The 13,339-nt window shown below is 41.9% G+C and overlaps 1 protein-coding gene across 1 annotated transcript; it reads right to left on the reverse strand.

The window, feature by feature from the left end:
- Positions 1-220: 220 nt before the first annotated feature.
- ATP5MC3 (ATP synthase membrane subunit c locus 3) lies at positions 221-3,814 on the reverse strand. The gene is made up of 5 exons (XM_047772927.1): positions 3,717-3,814; positions 3,411-3,522; positions 2,145-2,222; positions 1,147-1,340; positions 221-481 (listed from the first exon to the last, which is right to left on the reverse strand). The coding sequence occupies exons 2-5, from the start codon at positions 3,447-3,449 to the stop codon at positions 367-369; spliced, it is 426 nt and encodes a 141-aa protein (XP_047628883.1). The 5' UTR covers positions 3,450-3,522; positions 3,717-3,814; the 3' UTR covers positions 221-366.
- Between the last annotated feature and the right edge of the window lie 9,525 nt (positions 3,815-13,339).

Raw genomic sequence — 13,339 nt, forward strand, 5'->3', positions numbered from 1 at the left:
CTCAAACATTTTCCTTTTACTGAAAAAACCAAAGCTCTATAATTTACAATGTGCAGAACTCCATATTAAAGATTTCTGATTAAAAATTACATTAGAATATTTTCCATCACTGGGGCAACTACTGTAGTTTCCTCTGATTCGTACAGCCTTTGTCTAATTACATGTTCTTCTTTGTGATGACCTAAATTTAAATTTAGATAAGTACAAATCAGAGCAAAAATTAAAGTTTTCATCTTTAATGAAATGACTTTGGAAATAACGTACACTTCCATGACACCAATACTACAGTTTTCGGAGTCACAGTAAGATACACAGAATTACGTCCATAATTAATATGAATGCCAACATTTCAAGCAGTAATTTCTGTTACATGGCAAACAAAATCAAGAAAGCAACCATCAAACAAAAGAGACCCATAGCTTCAGACAAGGCAAATCCCAGGATGGCATATGAGAACAGCTGCTGCTTCAGCGAAGGGTTTCTAAAAGAGACAACATGTATCAGTTACTTTGAAATATTATTTGAATTTTAACATGACTGCTAAATGTTGAAGAATCAGATTACTAGCACGGGGACCTTTGTAAACTGGAAAGTATTGGAACAGTAGATCTCTTTTGGTTCTGCCCTTGACATTTCTTTTTCCTCAATCCTAATCCTATCGGAAAGGGGGGGCATTGTCTATGTCAGTATAAATGGTTAGTCTTCATCCATTTTGAGGGATTCTTCTTATCCCCATGAAAAGTATGTTCTATACTTTTTAAGATTTGATAGTTTTGAAAAAGCCTTAAATAAAATGGAAATTGATATGCATAAATACTCTTAATATGTAATTATATTTCCACTGCAACTTAAGAATTAAGAGTGCAGACTCTGAAGTTAAAGCGAGTTAAAATTTTTTTATTCTGACACTAGCTTTGACTTAGGGCAAACAGTATAAGCTCTGTGGCTGTAGTCCTTCAGAGGTAAACTGAAGTGTTTCTCCAAGGGATGTTGGGAGCGGTGAGATAATACATGCAAAGTCCTCAAAATATAAATGTAAGACATGGGCACTTAATACAAAGTAGCCATTATTATTTCACTAGTTTTCTAAGTTTCCCACTACTTCAAGTATGTTTTTAAACTAGTGTATTTGGCACTTGAAATTACCTGGCATATCCAATGATGAGGCTGCCAAAGACTGTTCCAATACCAGCACCAGAACCAGCCACTCCTACTGTTGCAGCACCTGCACCAATAAATTTGGCTGCAGTATCAATGTCTCTGCTGACTGCACTGGTCTGAAACTCCCTTTGGATTGGCTGAGACACACCATTCTGGGCCCCATTAAATACCGTCGAGCCCTAAAGAACAGGAAATAAAGGCAAAGGTCAAGTCAGTAATCACAGTTAGCTATTAGGTACTGTCAAAATGACAACTACTTCTCTTTTGTAGCTGAGTTTGCATAGGAGGTGGTGTCACACAACAGAAAAATCAATGGCTTAGAACAAGTCCAATCTTAAATAGGAGTAACAATTCCTACACTGAGTTAAGATTTTTAAAAATTAAGAAACAGTGCATATGCTTTTTAAGAGAGTAAGCTTCTGGAGTTCCCGTCGTGGCGCAGTGGTTAACGAATCCGACTAGGAACCATGAGGTTGCGGGTTCGGTCCCTGCCCTTGCTCAGTGGGTTAAAGGATCCGGCCTTGCCGTGAGCTGTGGTGTAGATTGCAGACGCGGTCGGATCCCATGCTGCTGTGGCTCTGGCGTAGGCCGGTGGCTACAGCTCCGATTCGACCCCTAGCCTGGGAACCTCCATGTGCCGCGGGAGCGGCCCAAGAAATAGCAACAACAGCAACAAAAAGACAAAAAGACAAAAAAAAAAGAGAGAGTAAGCTTCTCAGTAACTTACCACCATAATCTTAAATATAGGCAATGCAAAACAATATACTTAAATATATACATACTGACTATATTTCTTAGCTAAGTTGGGTGGTTAAGTTTTGGATATAGAAGTTTCTTTCACTGGCTCATTCTCTGCAAATATTTTCCATTCAAGAGTAGAAAGGACTGGCTCAAACCATTCATTAATGAAGGTTTTCCCCTTTAATCAAAATCCTAAGGCTTACTTGATAGTGTTACTTAATTTCTATTATTACTACTTTTACCTCTCCAGGCCTGGCCTCTGGTCGAGATAACACTGATGCAGAAATTGGCCTGTATGCAACTCTGGATCCAGCTCGGATCTGTTAATGAAAAAAAGATTCTGTGTATTAAATAAGAATACAGATAAGACTTCAAGGCCCCTTCTTGCACTATGAACTCTGAAAAAGAAAGCAGCAAAAATGAATCAAAAAGATCATGACTTTTCTCTATTGATTCTTATTTGGCTATACTGGTTATGAAAGAATCTTGATAAAGTTGCTAATGCCATTTTAAAGCTTGCTTCATAATGTATTTGTAATACTCTGAACAAAACCTCTAAGAACAACTAGTTAAAAAGAATAAGTATTGCTTTTAAAATTTCAATTCTTGTAGTACCACAATTCAGACAAAAACCCCAGCAATAAACGCCCCACATTCTTCGGTAATTTTAAGTGGATCAACAAGTTCGGGCATCAGTGCTATAAATGCTTGACATTTAAAACAGCCCATTAGTTAATATGAGCTCCCACTATTTCTAAGATATTCCTATATGTCCATTAATCTCAAAATTAAAAAGCAGTTTAAGCTATTCCATATTAGGAAAAAAACAATCGTCGAAACACTCTGACCATAAGGACACATTCCAGTCCACCTTCTCCGTCCTTGAGTGTCCACTGAACTAAGGTCACAGAAAATCCCTTCAGAACCGAGACCTGATTCTCTAAGGCAAATCCCTCAGATCTTCACTCCACCAAAGGCGTGCAAAACGACTATGGAAATAACATCCCAAAGGCAGGAAGAAAGACTCCAGGCTCTTGCACCACCTGCCTCCGCCCACACGGGGAGAGGCAAAGTCCCTCCCTCTGCAGCAGCGAATTTGACCTACAGATCTGCAATGGAGAGCGCGCCGGCGGTGAACTAGGCCGCGGCAGCCTCCCTCCTTCCCCCTCTGCACCCCAACCTCCACTGGGCCCCGACCCAACAGGGTGACGGAGGGGGTGCGGGAGGGAGCCGCTCCACGATGAGGGGGCAAGGAGGGTTTGACCTACGCCGAGTGGGGCCTGACAGCTAGGCCTCGGTGGCTCTTCAATGCCCTAGGAGGGGAGGAGGAGAGTGAGAAGCCCCAGAAAAAAAAAAGGAAAAGAAAAAACGGACACAAAGGTTGAGGGGCGAGGGAGAGCTATCCCGAGAGCGCGGTGTGTCCTGCCCGGAGGTGACCCGTTCGACAACGTGGACGCCCAGGCCAAGACATTCGGCCCTCGGTCCCCAGCCCGGCATGGGCTACGCACCAGAGCGGGGGTGCAGGCGAGTTTGGCGCAGGCGAACATCTTGCACTCTTCTGGGCGGCGCGGCTGGAAGACTTGGGCGGCAGGCGATGTAAGCTCCTCTCCCGCTTCCTCTCTGCGGGGGCAAAGAGGCTTAAGGTCAAGTGCTCTCCAAGGGCCTGTCCTACCCAGGTCCCGCGGGTTCCCGTGCACGCGGTCAGCTTGGGCCGCGCGCCCAGCGAGGCGCCAGCAGAATCCAGCAGAATGAATGGGTCCCTCCTGCGCGCGGCTCCACCCCAGCCAGGCCCGGCTCCCGCGCCCTCCGCTTACCTTCCGGCGAGGTGGCGGCGGCCGCTGCGGCAGAGGTCGAAGGAGTGGGGCTGGGCGCGCAGACGCACTCCGGCTCTTATTCGCGCCCCGGCACCCGGATGGAGAAGGCGGGGAATCCCGCGAGCCCGGAAGACGTTCAAGGTCACTTTGTAACAACTTTATTGGTAACCAGTTGGGAAGGACAGCGACAGCCACTCTGAGATGGCTTGGCGGGCAGAGGGTGGTGAAGGAGAGAAAAAGAAGAAATTAAAGACAGCCCAGGCAGAGGAAACCGAACGGCTTTTGATCTAAACTAGTCGCAGAAGAGTGGGACTTTATCTTTCATTTGACACACACACATATATATATTTTCGCTTTTTAGGGCCTCACCTGAGGCATATGGAGGCTTCCAGGCTAGGGGTTGAATTGGAGCTGTAGCTGCGGGCCACAGCAACGCAGGATCCGAGCGGGTCTGCTGACCTACACCACAGCTCATGGCAAAGCCGGATCCTTATCCCACTGAGTGAGGCCAGGCATTGAACCCGGAACCTCACGGTTACTAGGCGGGTTCGTTTCTGCTGCACCACAATGGGAACTCATTTGATACATTCTTAAAGAGAGGTTGCTAGGTCTCATTCATAGAGAAACCCCCTTCCTGGTCATTCCCTCCCTGTGTGAAATAGGACCCTGTGGGGAAAGGGTTCATTCATTGTTTGACAAGAAATTAGAGTCCCTAGCAAAGTGAATGCATTTCTTTAAAGGAATCTGGAAAAGAGTTCTAGAAGTCTAGCTAATCTTTTGGGTAAAAGTGGATCTGACCTGGGCAAAGAAATGAGTTTTGTGACTTTGGGCACAGAGTTGCCTCTTGGTAAAGTGAGGGAGGTCAGTTTTTCTTCCAGTCCTGAGATTGGAAGAACTAAGGGTTTGTAAATGGTTTTTTTTGGTTTGTTTGTTTTTGTTTTTTGTTTTTTTTGTAGGGCCAGGAACTAAAGAAAGTCTGAGTGTTTTCTAAAACTGACCTAATTTTAACACTTGTTTTTTGGTAACCTTGGATAAGTCATTTTCTATTGAATACAGAAATATCTCAGGAAAATGGCTATTACTGGACTTCTTGGTAGGCACTTAAATTCTATAAATTTTGACTTAGTAGTTATAACAAGTGTCTATCAGAAGTGATGCAACATAAAAGATTAAATATCTAGTATACCCAGTTGTAGGAATACCTGGGTACTGAAATCCTACCCACTTGGCCTAGAACCCTGGCATGGGACAACATGGACCCAGAAGATCACTTTTTTCCAATTGGCATAAGGATGCAGTATCATCTAGCAGCAATCCTCAGGAGAAGCCCTCAGAACTAAAACTTGAAAAATGGGAGTTCCCGTGGTGGCGTAGTGGTTAACGAATCCGACTGGGAACCATGAGGTTGGGGGTTCAGTCCCTGGCCTTGCTTAGTGGGTTAGGGATCCAGCCTTGCCGTGAGCTGTGGTGTAGGTTGCAGATGCGGCTTGGATATCGCGTTGCTGTGGCTCTGGTGTAGGCCGGTGGCTACAGCTCTGATTCGACCCCTAGCCTGGGAAACTCCATATGCTGCTGGAGCAGCCCTAGAAAAGGCAAAAAGACGAAAAAAAACCCAAAAAACAAAAACCAAAAAAACCCTTGAAAAATGAATAAGACTTTGCACTGATTCAAATTCACATGCAAATGGTTCGAAATCCCATGGAAGTTAATAATTTCAGGCTCAATATTGAGCCCATAAAATGGAGATTATTCATATGTGTAATTCAAAGAGAGATTATGTTTCCTCAGGTACTCAGTTCTTCCCTGAAGTGTGATATGACATCCTGTGATATCTAAGGTAGAATAAACAATAATGTTCTGTATTAGGGTTCTCCAGAGAAACAGAACCAGTAGCAGAACCAGTGGGTTCTCTAGGTAATGTGCGCCACACACACACACACACACACACACACACACACACGCGCGCGCGCACACACGCGCGCGCGCACACACACACGCGCACACACACATGGAGATTGATTGATTATGAAGAATTGGCTCATGTAGAAGCTGAGAAGTCCCATGATCTGCCTTATCAAAGCTGGAGACCCAGGAAAGCTGGTGGTATAATTCAGTTAGAATCTCAAGGCCTGGGAACCAGGAAAGCCAGTGGTACAAATCCAAGTCTGAGGGCCAGAGAAGATGAGATGGGATGTCCCAGTTCAACAATGAAATGGGGAGAAAGTGATGAATTCTTCCTTCCTCTGCCTTTTTTTCTATTCAGGATTGGCTGCCACCCACCTACATTGGGGAGGGCAATCTACTTTACTGAGTCCATGAATTTAAATGCTAATTTCATTCAGAAACACCTTCGTAGATATATCCAGAAATAATGCTTAATCTGCATGCCCCCATGGATAGCTGACACAAAAAATTAACCATCACATTCCTTATATTCCAATAGCAGATCTTCTCAAGGGAAAATTTGTTCTAAAATTGCATATGGAGATGGGTTCGAGGAAATTCCTTTCTCTTCAGTAAATCAGTAGGGGCAGTAACTCTTGAGGAAGAGGCAGGAGAAAAGCCGGGATCCCTAACAGGCTCACTTCCAGGGTGCTTATGGGCTAGTTGCCTGTAGCAAGGAAAGGTGCAGTCTGTGTTCCGACTCCACTTAATTAGTGTTGACATGTCAATAAGCAGATGAACTGGCTTAGAAGAGGAGAGAATAGGTCCTTTGTGGGTTCTATGAGTTAAGAGTTTAAATATTTATGAAGAAAATATTAGATGTTCAAAGAACAGATATTCTACCTTTAAGAATTGTGTGTGTGTGTGTGTGTGCACCCATGCACGCTTATGTGCACATTTAAAACAGAGAGAGATGGAGAGAGACAGATATAAAGACAGGAAGACATAGTGAGACAGAGAAAATAGAGACATAGAGAAAGGATCCAATAGTTATTTGCTAGAGGAAGAAATAGTGAAGAATGAGAAAATATATCTACCTCTCACATGCTGGAGGCTAGAAACTGGACTTAGGGTTCTAAAGGGTAGCCTAGACTATTCTGTTGGGGGCTGACCATGGCTCATGTCTCCAAGGTGGATTTATCCAGATTTTGCTAGGTTTTGTACCCTAAGACTTACATTGATAGAAGGAAGGGATTTGCTTTTCCGTGACACCAACCCATGTTGATGGGAGGTGGCTGTTTGCACAGAGGAAGTTTGAAGGAAAAAGGCACATTTTGAGAGGAGTAGAGTGAGACCATAAAGATAAACAGCGATCTTTCAAGAAATATTTAATACTCTTTGTATTTTTCCTTAGACTGTGAAGTTAGTCATGGTAAGTTATGGGACATCAGAATTTGGGTGGTGATGGCATGGGGAAGAAAGGAATGGGGCAGTAAAGAAAGTATGAAAAATCATTTCTCGTACTGGCTGGTATAGGCCAGCGGCTGGCCTATACTGCAGCAATCATTCCTGTCCTGCATGCCCCTTTGCAATGTGACTTTGCCAGTCATCTCATCAAGCAGTAGAGTCTTCTCTTTAAATCTGGGCTGACTGGGTGACTTACTTTGATTAAGAGAATGCATTGGAAATGACACTGAACTAGGCCTTAAAAGATATTAAAGCTTTTCTTCTCTGCTTGGAAGTCAACCACCATATCAAGAAACATGAGTTAGACTACCGAATGGTGAGAACTAAATGGACAGAAAAAGGCCTAGTGAAAGAGAATTAAGGTGTCTCAGACCCATGAGTGAGGCCATCTTGGACTCTCTGTTTTCAAGCCTTACCAACCAATACCAGAAATAAGCCTTTCCCAAATTCCTGACCCAAAGAGTCAAGAGCAATGAAAGTGTTGTTCTTGAAACTTACCTTTTTTTCTTTTCTTTTTAGGGCTGCATGTGCTGCATATGGAAGTTTCCAGGCTAAGGCTCAATCAGAGCTGCAGCCACTGGCCTATACCACAGCCACAGCAATGCGGGATCCAAGCCGCATCTGTGACCTACACTGCAGCTTGTGGCAATGCCAGATCTTTAACCCACTGAGTGAGGCCAGGGATTGAACCCACATCCTCATGGATACTAGTTGGATTCTTAACTGGCTGAGCCACAATGGGGACTCCCTGAAACTATCGAATTTTAATGTGGTTTGTTACTCAGCCACAGATAAGTGAAACAGGATATATTGTCTGCCACATATTCACCACTCCTTTGAGATCCATGTAAAGGAAGAATCCTATTAATACAAGGAATTTCAGTTTAGAATTTCAGGCATAGCTCACAGCAAACCAGATAGAGAGAAGCCCAGGTCTCCTTTCCTTGAAGTACTGAGATGGTGTAGAGATTATTATTAAAACTAGTCTTCTAAGGTAATTTTAACTTGCACACATGAAAAGATGCATGAATTATCTATTTTTTTTTGCCTTTTTTTTTGGGGGGGAGGGGGCCACACCTGTGGCACATGGAGGTTCCCAGGCTAGAGGTCTAATCAGAGCTACAGCTGCCAGCCTACACCACAGCCACAGCAACGCAGGATCTGAGGCGCATCTGTGACCCACACCACGGCTCAGAGCAACTCCAGATCCTTAACTCACTGAGCGAGGCCAGGGATTGAACCTTCGACCTCATGGATCCTACTCAGATTTGTTTTCACTGCCCAATGACAGGAACTCTCTAAATTATCTACTTTTGAAAGATTTCTTTCTTTCTTTCTTTTCTTTTCTTTTTTTTTTTTTTTGCTTTTTTAGGGCTGCAACCACAACATATGGAGGTTCCCAGACTAGGGATCAAATCGGAGCTGCAGCCACCGGCCTATGCCACAGCCATAGCAACACCAGATCTGAGCCAAATCTGTGACCTACACCATAGCTCATGGCAACACCAGATTCTTAACCCACTGAATGGGGCCAGGGATCGACCCTGCAACCTCATGGTTCCTAGTCGGATTCGTTTCTACTGCACCACAACGGGAACTCCAACATTTCATTTTAACAATCTGTAAATTTTCCACCAGTCTTGGAGCTCCCTGGTGGCTCAGCAGGTTAAGGATCAGTGCTGTGGCTCAGGTTGCTGCTGTGGCATGGGTTCGATCCCTGGCCCTGGAACTTCCACATGCCATGAGCATGGCCCCCCAAAAAAAAAAAAATACTCTTTGTGGAAGTGAAAATAAGAAATATACATTAAAAATATACTGAGATCTATTATAATGTTATATTTTTCTTACAAAAGTTTAAAAGTTTCCATTTCTAATTATTGTCCTTAAATTGCTATCAATTTATCTTAAAAAAAAAAAAAAGCCTCCTGGAGTGCCTGTCATGGCACAGCGGAAACAAATCCAACTAGGAACCATGAGGTTATGGGTTCAATCCCTGTCCTCGCTCAGTGGGTTAAGGATCTGGCACTACCCTGAGCTGTGGTGTAGGTTGCAGATGCAGCTCGGATCTGGTGTTGCTATGGCTGTGGTCATGGCCAGCAGCTGTAGCTCCAATTGGACCCTAGCCTGGGAACCTTCATATGTCTCGGGTGCGGCCCTAAAAAGCCAAAAAGCCAAAAAAAAAAAAAGGCCTCTAAATCTGCACTAATTCAAAAGGATTATTCAATCAAGGTGAACTCCAAATACATACTATGCCCCTTCTTTTAATATGGTGAAAATACAAGAAAAAGGTAAGAGTTTACAATATAATTGGGATATATGAAAAGTTGAACAAAAGTATATAAAAAATTGGAGAAAAATACAAATTAGGAAATGTTCCAGGACTTAATTCTCTGATGTGTGGTAAGGGAAATAACTTAAGAAAAGAGATTGTCCTGTTCAGAAACACCTCATTGAAGACAGACTTGAGCTAGGATTAGAGGGATGGATTGATTTGTTGAGAAAAGATTTCTTCGTATCTCTTAAATAAAACCTAAGACTCCTTGAGCTATTAATTGCCTAGACTACTAATCACTTTTTGGTGCAGAAATTTTTGTTCTTAAGCATCACTGTTGCCTCCTTTACTAATTACTTAGCCACTTTCAGGCCATCTGGCATACTGGAATAGAATATTTGCTAAAGAACCCCAAAGAATTCAGTAAAAAATAAAACGTAAATGTATCCACATCTTCTCAGAGGTCCAGATGGTTGAGGCTACAATTTATATAAAAGAGTTACATGAAAACAATAGACTCATAGAATTCACTTTATTCCATCCTTTTTTTCTGAGAAGGTATGCTATTATTGAAGAAAAAAATAATTTCATGTTGCAGTTGATGGCTAATTAAAAGAAAATTAATAAGTATACAGATAGGAGATCAAGTCCTTCTGCTGACTCTTACCCATCTCAAAGTACGTAGTTTACTCATTTTTCAATTTATGGCAAATCAGGTAGTTGCCCATACAGCGTTTGTTCTCTCCTCCCTTACTTATAGAACTCTGCTCACAGTTAAAAAATTACTGAGCTTCCCAGGTTCATTTACAGTTAGGAATGGTCAATGGTATGTGAGCTGAAGTTATTTGGCAGGGCTTCTATGAATGCTTAGAAAGAGGATAGGTGTAACTGGCTCATTTTTTTTTTTCTTTTCCCTTTCTTTGTCCTGCCTGGAATATGAACCCAATGTCTGAAGGTGAAGCAGCAATCTTGCAGCCATAGTGCAGAAGCTACACATTAAGGATGGAGAAGCTGAGAACTGAAAGGAAACTGATACTACTCAACCATGAAAAAGAATGAAATTTTGCCATTTGCAGTAACGTGGATGGACTTGAGGGCATTAAGCTAAGTGAAATAAGTAGAGAAAGTCAAATACTGTATATATTACTTACATGTGGAATCTAAAAAAATAAAAAAATACTAGTGAATATAACAAAAAAGAAACAGACTTCCAGAGGACAAACTGGTGGTTAAGTGGGGAGGGGGAACGGGGAAGGCTATGATAGGGGTAGGGGATTAAGAGTAACAAACTACTAGGTATAAAATAAATAAGCTACAGGTATATATCACAAAACATGGGGAATATAGCTAACATTTTATGTAACTGTAAATGGAGTATACCTTTAAAAATGTGAATCACTATGTTGTATACTTGAAACATATAATGTTATACATCAACTATGCCTCAATTAAAAAAAATAAGGATCCTGAGTTTTTAACCTTTTTTTTAGAGTTACTATAGCAGTCTTAACTGCCTATTTGTGGACTTCATATCATGAAGAAAATAAAACATGAGAAAATAAATCTCTATTTTGCTAAGCCATGACTCATGTCAACTTTTGGTTTTATGCAGCTAAATACAACCCAAACGGATACATAATTCTATATAGATTTACTCCTGAGGCTTTTTTGGTCTTTGGGCTGTGATTACAGCGGCCGTTTCTCCCAAGAATTTACATTAACCTATATCTGTCTTTTTTCCCTTATTTGCTGGGTAAATCACAAGACAGAAACCATATTAGTAATCTGAACAGGGAAAATTTCATATAAGGTTTGTTAGCCAGTAAAAGATCTTTAACTGCTAAAAGGGCTAGAGTGGACTCTAAGGGATATAGAAGCAAGAACTGTAGGAGTAGCTACTACACTTGGCTGAGGAAGAATGAACAGTAAGGAAGAACTTAGAGATGCAGAGAGAGGGTGTGGCTGTCACAGGAATTTACAGTCCCCTTGTGGTGATGAAATTTCCTGGAGATTCAGGCCACAGGGGAGCAAGGACTGGTGAGGTGAACACAACCAGGCCTCAGCTGCAAGCCAGTCTACTAGGTCCCAGAGGAAACAGTAAGGAAACATCAGAAGATAGTCCTTCCTCCTGGCCAGGCCTCATGGTGTCTTTCTAGCACCCTCTATTGGCCAAGCCTAACATTTTGCCAGTTGTCAAAACCGAACCGCTCGTAGGGTCCAGTTGTAAAATTCATGCAAGGCAAAGAGGGATGGATTCATGGTTGAGAAGTCATAAGTTAATGACTAGCATAGACGGTAAATTCTCAAGGGCAAGGATTGGTCTCATTCATATTTATGACTTCCGCAGAACCTAACATAGAGTATTAAACATAGTAGTCACTCAATAAATGTTTGCTCAATAATAAATAAGGTACTTACTACATTCAAAGTGATTTGTAAAAACTTTATTCTCTTTTAACTAAAATTTTAAGATTTTGTGACAAATTAGAATGACTTCTAGAGTTTCTTTTTCTTGCAAAATTTAATCTTAGCGAACTTAAATGATTTTTTGATTTGTGGCATGCATTTGTTCTAACAATCTTTTTTTTTTTTTTTGCATGTATGCCAAAGGATTCTGTTTATATTCTTGTGTGCCTAAATAATTCATTAAAAACCCAAAACATTAAAGCCGTTTATTGATCTGCTCTATGATACAATAGAATATTGGCAGTAATGGGACATCATCTGAAGCAGAGTAGCCCCTAGGCTGGGTTGTGAAGTGGTTTACTCTTTCCCTTCTTATCTCAGTGCCTTTGGTCCACCCCTGGGCAGCTTACTCTCTCTGCTGGCATGTGGTACCTTCTTGGTGTCTCCTGGCTATGTTAGACTCTCCATGGTAGCACCTTCTGAAGTCATCTCTTTACAGACAGGGTTTCAGCTTCTGAACTCTTATCTACACAAATCTAACTTGTTGCTTGCTTCAGCAGCACATATACCAAAAATTATAATGATACAGAGACAGCTATCATGGTACCTGAACCAAGACGACACACAAAGTTGTCACGTATTCCATATATTTATAGTATGCTGCCATTCATCTCAAAGGTGGGGGCGAGGAATTTCTGCTGTGGCTCAGCAGAAGTGAATCTGAATAGCATCCATGAGGATGCAGGTTTGATCCTTGACCTTGTTCAGTGGGTTAAGGATCTGGTGTTGCCATGAGCTGTGGTGTAGGTCGCAGACGCAGCTCGGTTCTGGTGTGGTGTGGCTGTGACGCAGGCCAGTGGCTACAGCTCCAATTGGACCCCTAACCTGGAAACCTCCATATGCCACAGGTATAGCCCTAAAAAGACCAAAAAAAAAAAAAAACAAAAAACAAAAATGGTGGGGGTAAGATTCGAATGGATCTAAGGAGGGGATAGAATTTACAAATGTATTTCCTAGGTTAAAAAATAGAAGGTTCAAAGATGGTTACTTATGAGGGAAGCAATAGATTGGTGGGAACGAGAACAGAAGGTAATTATCTTTGAATGTACTTTGCTTTCTGTATATGAATTTGGAACCATGCAACCATTTATAGTAGTAAAAAAGTTTTAAAATCCCCACAAATTGAAAGTAAATGAAACAAATGAATTTAACTGTATCTAGTTTGTAGCATAGCTACACAGGGTAAATACAAAGAATAAATAAATGTATAAAAAGACAAGCAACTCCTTGATCATCTGCTTTATGTATGCTGGCCTCTTTGCTGTTCCTCCCCCAACAGGGAGTTGCACTTTCTGCTCCTTTCACTTGGAGCACCTTCTGTTCACTTGGCTTAACCTCTACTTCATTCTAGTCTTTGCTCAAGTCACCTGTTAAGAGAGGCCTTCCTAGATCCCTTAGCTTACTTTATATTTCCCAATAGTACTTATTGCTAGCTGGCATTATTTATTGCTTGTTTGTTTGTATTTCACATTAGACTCCAAGTCCATGAGGGCAGAGACTTTGTTTTGATCATTGTTGTATCCACATAGCCAAG

Source organism: Phacochoerus africanus, chromosome 3 (assembly GCF_016906955.1).
Source record: "Phacochoerus africanus isolate WHEZ1 chromosome 3, ROS_Pafr_v1, whole genome shotgun sequence".
Taxonomy (NCBI): domain Eukaryota; kingdom Metazoa; phylum Chordata; class Mammalia; order Artiodactyla; family Suidae; genus Phacochoerus; species Phacochoerus africanus.